We start from the raw sequence: 7,734 nt of genomic DNA, 5'->3' as shown, positions 1-7,734 counted from the left end.
AAAAAGTATCTGCAGAAAGATCTTTAGTGCAAATTATTTAGTTAAAGAAATATATTTCATGACAGCAGGCAGGAAAATACAAGAATAGTTAATTTTATATTTCACCAAAAGTTTTACTAAATGCTGAACACTTACTTGCAGAGATGGGCTGAGACAGTCTCGTAGTATTTCCTGATGATTTGGTTCATGAACTATGTCAAAAATTTGTTTTCTCTCTTGTGAAGTGTGGCTTGGTGACAAAATATGGACTAGCAGCCTCCCAAGCTGTATTCGGAAGGTTTCCTTACAAGACCACAGGATTTTAGTCCACTGATGTTTAGATCCACTGAGTTTATTTGAACTCTTAAATCAAAATAGAAATGAAATAAGATCAGTTTTCTGATGTAAAAATACACTAATTTCAATTTATCCTTAAAGAATATCATGGGGGGAAATGGTGTACATCATGGAAAGTGTTTTATTTTAAAAGTTAAATCTGGAAATGCATATACAAATCTATACAAATGGAAGTTTAAAAGGGATGGCTAAAGATGCTAAAATCCTGTGGCATTTGAAAAATTTCTGAGGGTTTGGAAAATATAAAGTGGAAAAAAAAGCATATGAAAACTGAACTATCAAAGAAAAATGGCGAGAAGCCCAAAGTGACTTTGTAATATAAAACAGAAAGGACTTATAACAAAGATTTGATTTAATATTAAAATATAGTCACAATTTAAAAACCATTTATGTGCTGGCCATTGAACAAAAACAAAAACAACTCACTACCATGGAGTCAGTACTAATGCACAGTGATCCTATAGGACAGGGTAGACCTGCCCTGTGAGTTTCCAAGACTGTAACTGTTTATAGGAGTAGAAAGCCCCATTTTTCTCCTGCAGAGCTGACGGTGGTTTCAAACTGCCAACCTTAATGATCACAGACAAATGCAGAACTATTATGGCACCAAGACTTGTTGGTCATTGATATCCTCTAAAAATCACCAAATAATCTATTTCAATTGTGCTCTTATGAAATCTAGCCCAATTCTAATCAAGTTGCCTGTACCTGGTTAAAAACTGGTGACATTGGGGTAAGGCAATGGGCTGCTAACTTCGAGATTCAAACCTACCAGTCCTTCATTGGGAATAAAAGGTCAGACTTTCTGCTCCTGTGAAGATTTACAGTCTTGGAAATCCTGTATATTATTCCCTATATAGGTACTCTGTAAGTTAGAATGGACTTTACGGCCGTGGGTTTGGCTCTGGTGTGAATGATTCTAAGTGAAACATGCAGTTGCTTTCCCTATTCAGGGCTAGACATCAACAGTGAGTTTATATTTACAGACAGCAGAGCCTGAATTTATGAGTTCTGCTAGGATTAGTTGGGCTTTTCGTATCTAAAGATTGAACTGACTGACTTGTTCCACCATCAACTTTGGGGGACAGCGACTCAAAGAAACCAAAGTGAGAAAATGACAAATGGAACCTGCCATTTGTCAGTGTTCTACATATAATTTTGAAAGTTTTGGATATATTTAAGTCGATATTTAAACTTCATAATAATTCAATAACTCAAGACCAGTTGCTACTGAGTCCATTCCAATTCATGGTGACCCTATGTTTCAAAATAGAACTATGCTCCCATACATCCTTCAAGAACTGCGATCTTTTGGAAGGAGACCACCAGGCTGTTCTTTCAAGGTGATTATGAGTGGATTTGAATAAGTCATCTGAAAACAGGCTAATGGGGTCCTTACTTCACACTATATAAAAAAATTAACTCAAGATACCTCACAGATTTAATTGTAAGAGTTAAATCTATTAAGTTCATAAAAGAAAACATGAGGAAATTCGTCATGACCTTGCTTTTGGTAATGGTTTCTTAAATATGACATTAAGTCTACAAGCAACAAAAGTAAATATAGATAAACTCGACTTCATTAGAGTTTCACACTTTTGTGCATTAAAAAAAACACTCAAGAAAGTGGAAAGACAACCTGTGAAACATTTGCATAGCATATATTCAGTAGTAAGTATCTAGTATTCAAAAGGGATATACGTGTAGAACCCTTATAACTCAACAATGGTAGACAATCCAATTAAGTAATTAGCAAGGGACATAAACATTTTTTAAAGTAGACAACAAACATATGAAATGATGTTAATGTTATTAGTCACTCAGGAAATAACAACCTTACTACTCATTCATTAAAAAAACTTAAAAAAAACCCAAACAAAACCCAAAATCAAACTCACTGCCTTTGAGTCATCTCTTACTCATAGTGACTCTACAAGACAGAGTAGAACTGCCTGAGAGCTTCTGAGACTGTCAATCTTCATGGGAGGAGAAAGTCTCATCTTTCACCCATGGAGCAGCTAGTGTTTTTGAACTGACGACCTCATGGTGAACAGCCTAATTCATAACCCATGACACCACCAGGGCTCCTTCTATATTCAATAGAATATAAAATAGTGAGTGCTGAGCTGGATAAGATGTGGACAAATTGGACCCTTGTGCATTGTTGGTTGGATTGTAAATGATTCCATTGCAATGTCTAAAAGTAAAACACAGAATTACCATAAGACCCAGTAATTCCACTACTAAGTATATATTCATAGACTTTCAAACATGTTTAAACCAAAAACTTGTAGATGAATATTCTTAGCTCCATTGTTCACAATAACCAAAAGGTAGGAAGGACCCAAAGCCTTAAAGGAATCAAGTACTGTGATATGTACAAAACAGATGAAAGTTAAAAAACATTTTACTGTGTGAACAGCCAGTCACAAAGATAATATTCATTTGAAATGTTCATTCTATTCACCTGAAATGCTCAGAACAGGAAAATACATTGGGATAGAAAGCAGATCAGTGGTTGTTTTGTGAGTTAGGCTTGCTAATATAGGATTGCTGTGAGTTGGAGCGTAGACTTGAGGGAAAGGAAAGGGCAGCGACTGATTAAGGAGTGTGTGATTTCCCTTTGGGGTGGTGAAGAATTTCTGGAACTAAGTGGTGAGAACTGCAGAACCTTGAGAATGTATTTAATGGCACTGATTGGTACATGTTAAAATGGTGAATTTCATGTTAGGTGTATTTTACCACAATCAACAAAAGTGGAAATTTAAAAGAGGAAAGTGTTAAGTTAAAAGAAAAATTGGAATTAAATGTGAAGCTCAGTAGGCTGATGATTTTAAAACTACAAAACTTAATGGAAGAAAAACTTAAGTATTAATACTACATGGATAGACATTGAAACCAGTATGTTGAGTGAAAGAAAGTGGACAAATAAACCACATATTATATAACCCCATTTGTATGTAAAGTCCATAAAAGGGGAAACCCATAGGACAGAATATAGGTTAGTGGTTGCCAGTAGTTGTGAGTGGAATTGGGGTGGGAGTATGGAGTGATTAGTTTCCTTTTGTGGAGATGAAAATATTCTGAAACTAAATAGTAGTGGTGGTTGAATACAACTGAATATACATTTTAAAATAAAGTGGTAAATTTTATGTTATGTGAATTTTAGTACAATAAAAAAAATCAAGGCTATTAATTTAAACTCTCTTGATAATCATAAAGCCCAAGAGTTTCTAGTGCTGATTTTAAAAAAGTATAATCCCATTGTAATACTGCCTGAAGTGAGCTCTTTTTGAAAGGGTAAATTTAAAATATAGATTGTTCCATGATTAAAAATTCAAGTTGTTTGAGTATCTGAAAATCCTGTGGAAGAGCACAAAGAAGTATTATTTTAGGAACTTAAGATACAGGCACATAAAAATCTCTAATCTAAGTGTGAATGAACACCTCACAATGAATTAATTTACTTACAATAGATACTTTGAATCCTTCTACCAAATAGGTGAACATTTCTTTCTGAAATGGATTAAAAACAGAAGGCTGTTCATGATGAATATTCTCCTCAGAAATTTCAGTCTGGAGAACTGAGTTCTTGCTTTGAGTTATGTTTTCTGGAGTACTCAAAATGTCAACAACATCTGGATTAAACTCTTTGAATTAAAAAAAAAAGATTAGTCAAATCACTGACATATCGCCATTACAAATGGTAATGATGCTGGTAAAATATCCTATGCAATTAGTAATTAAACTCTCACAATATAAATGTGTAGTAAATACAATGTTTTATGTTCTTATATACTGTTATATATATATAAACTCTCACAATATAAATGTGTAGTAAATACAATGTTATATATTCTTATATACTGTTATATATTCCTTATACTGTTATATATTCCTTATGCATAATTTTTCAGAAGGGTTTTTAGGCATGATTATTAAAATATTATATATATATAAGCACATATATTTATCTGTGAAATTGTATGAATTTATTAGCACATTGTAAGCCATAGTAAGGCATGTGAGGGCCCTAAATACAAATAATCTGTGATGTCCCTGTCTATTACATATTTGAATGGAATATGAGTTTTACTGTTTATATTTTTGTTTACTATAACTTTTTAAATAATACCAATCAATTCATTAAAAGAAAGTCAGTCTGAGGGAAAATGGAAAATTAAATACATTTATGTAATTTTAGTTTCTAAATATTCTTTATTTCTTTGAGGATTTCTTCAAACTCTTTACATTGGGATTCAAAATATTCTGCTAAAATATGAATGTACTGTTCAGAAAGACACCTATAGTTGCTTTTTCAGAAGAATTTAGAAACAAACATTATTGTTGAACAACGCTATACTTGCACAGAATTTCGTATCCTTGTAATAGACCTAATATCTGTTCATTAGCAAATAATAGATTAATAACAATACTGTGTCCCATGAAACAGACAATAAAATTGAAACTCACTTGATACGTAAAAACATTTTGTGCCAGATAAATATTATTAAAACATTAATATCAACATATGACATAATCTATGTATTATATTACTACCTATGAGTATTATATTAAATATATGGTAGTTTACATTCTTGTGCATGGCAAATTTTAATAGTTAAAAAATTATTTTTAACAAACCAGTTAAAACGCTATACATAAATGCTATAAAGTTGAAAAATAACTTGAATGAACTCATTACCATTGTCAACTTATTCAAATTCACTCATTTTTTTAAAATTCCTTCACTTTTATGTATCATCTGGGACTAGAATTTTCATTGGTTATCAAGGACATAAGCAAGAGAATACACTGGTCTTTATATAATAGCAGAGTATTACTGGTTCAACTAGCTGGAGTTGCTGGATCAGCAGACATAGATGTACAAATAACTCTCTCAAAATGGATCCAAGACTTACTCTCTATTAATAAAATCAATTCTCACCCAATAACTGGCCATTTTGGATCCAAGACTTGACAGCCCATGCCCATTTCATTTAATAGAAAGAAACAGTCTACTCCCAAGGAGTTTCAATTGCACAGGAGGCGTTCATAGGAGATTGATGTCAATGAAAGTGGTAGGGGCCTCATAGCTTAAACAACCTTGAATGTCAGTACCCTGGCTAGCACATTCTCACCCATTGGAGCGGATGTCGATTTCATTTCGTACCCAGCCAGTTCCCTTCCACTGGAATGCTTGCTTTTTCTTGTGTCCTGTCTGTTTGACATCTGTGGATTTTCACTTTGAACAACTGGTATTCCATTTGGTTGATGCCTTAAGCACATGTTTACATTGTTTATTGTGTAATCTGTCTTTAGACACACGTATTTATTATTCCAAGCATACATTTAAAACAATGAAAATTCACTTTACTTTAGTTGTTATAAATAGGTGCTGTTCGACTGATGCAACGCCATGTACAACAGAACAAAATACTGCCCAGATGTGCACCTTCCTCATAATCATTGCTATACTTGAGTCTATTGCTTATTTTACTAAGCATTGTGTACTATTCTATTCCAAGGTTCCACCTGAAAACCTGTCCAAAATACAGAGACAAAATTTTACCATCCTTACTTCTAAATAGTATTTTGGTTTTGCTTTTAACAAGATATATTTGTTCTCTCTTCTGCAAGTCAATGGTATATTCAATATTCTTCATCAACACCATAACTTAAATACACCAATTCCTCTTTAGGCTTTCTTATTCATTGTCCACTTTTTGCATGTATATAAAGTGATTGAAAATTGCTTGGACTCAAGGATAGTTCAACATCAGAAACACAACCAATGCAAAGCACCACACAAACAAAACAAAAAATAAGAATCATATGAACAAATCAATCAACACAGAAAAGGCATTTGGCAACATCCAATACCAATTCTTCATAAACACTCCGCAAAATAGGAATAGAAGGGAAATTTCTCAACATAATAAAGACTATATATGCAAAACCAACTGTCACTATTTGATTCAACAGGGAGAAACTGAAGGGATTCTCTTTCAAACAAGAACCAGATAAGGATACCCCTTCACTTCACTGTCAGTCAACATTGTGCTAGACGTTTTAGCCAGGAATATCAGACAACAAAAAGAAATCAAAGGAATCCAGATGGGCAAAGATGAAGTGAAACTCTCAATATTTGTAGGTGAGAATTTAGAAAATTCTAAAGATTCCACACACAAAAAGAAAAGAAAAAGAAAAAAAAAGTGTTGGAAATAATCAAAAGATTCAGCAACATGGCAGAATACAAGTTTACTATACAAAAATCAATAGGATTTCTGTATGCCGATTAAGAGAGAGTACTAAATAGGAGATCAAGTAAACAATATAATTTACAATAACCACACAAAAAATGAAATACTTAGGTGTAAATCAAACAAGAGAAATAAAAAGACCTGACTATACAAAAAGAACAACTATAAAACACTACTACAAGAAGCGAACAAACAAACAAACAAACAAACCAAAAACCCACTTATACAAATTTAAGAATATTCCATGCACAGGGGTAGGAAGGCTTAATATTGTGGAAATGTCAATACCAACTACCAAAAACAATCTATAAATACATTTCCGATTCAGATCCCAGCTTCATTTTTTTAAATGAATGGAAAAATAATTATTGAAAGGCACCCAAGATAAGCAAAGAACTTCCATTTTTGTCAGTGCCTTTCTTTTTTGTTATTGTATTTTTGTTTTCTTTGTTTTTTTGTCATTATTGTTTTGTTGGTTTTGACTTCCTTTGTTGTTTTGTTTGTCTTTGCCTGGCTTTTATACTTATTAATGTCTCTGCATGTCCATCTAGATAAGATAGGTGGGATAAACAATTGAGAGATGAAAAGAACGGGACTGATGGTTCTGGGGGGATACGGGAGAAAGGAAGGGGGTGTGGGGAACCAACCCAGGGGCAAGGGAACAACAAGTGAACTAAAATGAATGGAGAGAAGGGTGTAGGATGCCTAGTGGGGCTTAATCAAGGGCAATGTCGCAGTTAGGAATTACTAAACCCGAATGAAGGCCGAACATGATGGTGGGACAAGAGGGAAGTAAAAGGAAATAGAGGAAAGAACCAGGAGGCAAAGGACACTTATAAAGGTCTAAATAAAAGCATGTACATATGTAAATATATTGATTTATAATGAGAGGGAAATAGATCTATGTACTTATATCTATATGTTATGAATTAAGGTAGCAGATGGACATTGGGCCTCAAATCATATACTTCCTCAACACAAGAACACTTTGTTCTAATAATCTGGCATTCAGTGATGCTCACCTTCCTGACACAATCACTGAAGACAAAATGGGTGCATAAGCAAATGTGGTGAAGAAAACTGTGGTGCCCGGATATCAAAAGATATAGTGTCTGGGATATTAAAGGCTTGAAGA

General features: G+C 33.5%; 1 protein-coding gene across 1 annotated transcript in view; it reads right to left on the bottom strand.

The window, feature by feature from the left end:
- LYST (lysosomal trafficking regulator) overlaps positions 1 to 7,734 on the bottom strand; it is a 258,721-nt gene that overhangs the window by 103,060 nt on the left and 147,927 nt on the right. The window contains exons 30-31 of the mRNA XM_045298212.1: positions 3,808 to 3,986; positions 136 to 342 (exon numbers count right to left, since the gene is read on the bottom strand). Coding sequence (XP_045154147.1) covers positions 136 to 342; positions 3,808 to 3,986 — 386 coding nt within the window. The remainder of the gene's footprint in view (positions 1 to 135; positions 343 to 3,807; positions 3,987 to 7,734) is intronic.

This window comes from Echinops telfairi, unplaced genomic scaffold, assembly GCF_000313985.2.
Source record: "Echinops telfairi isolate 266 unplaced genomic scaffold, ASM31398v2 ScPeMD7_7424;HRSCAF=8462, whole genome shotgun sequence".
NCBI classification, from domain to species: Eukaryota; Metazoa; Chordata; class Mammalia; order Afrosoricida; family Tenrecidae; genus Echinops; species Echinops telfairi.
The sequence above is the reverse complement of the archived record's forward strand: the minus strand, read 5'-3'. Positions and strand labels throughout refer to the sequence as shown.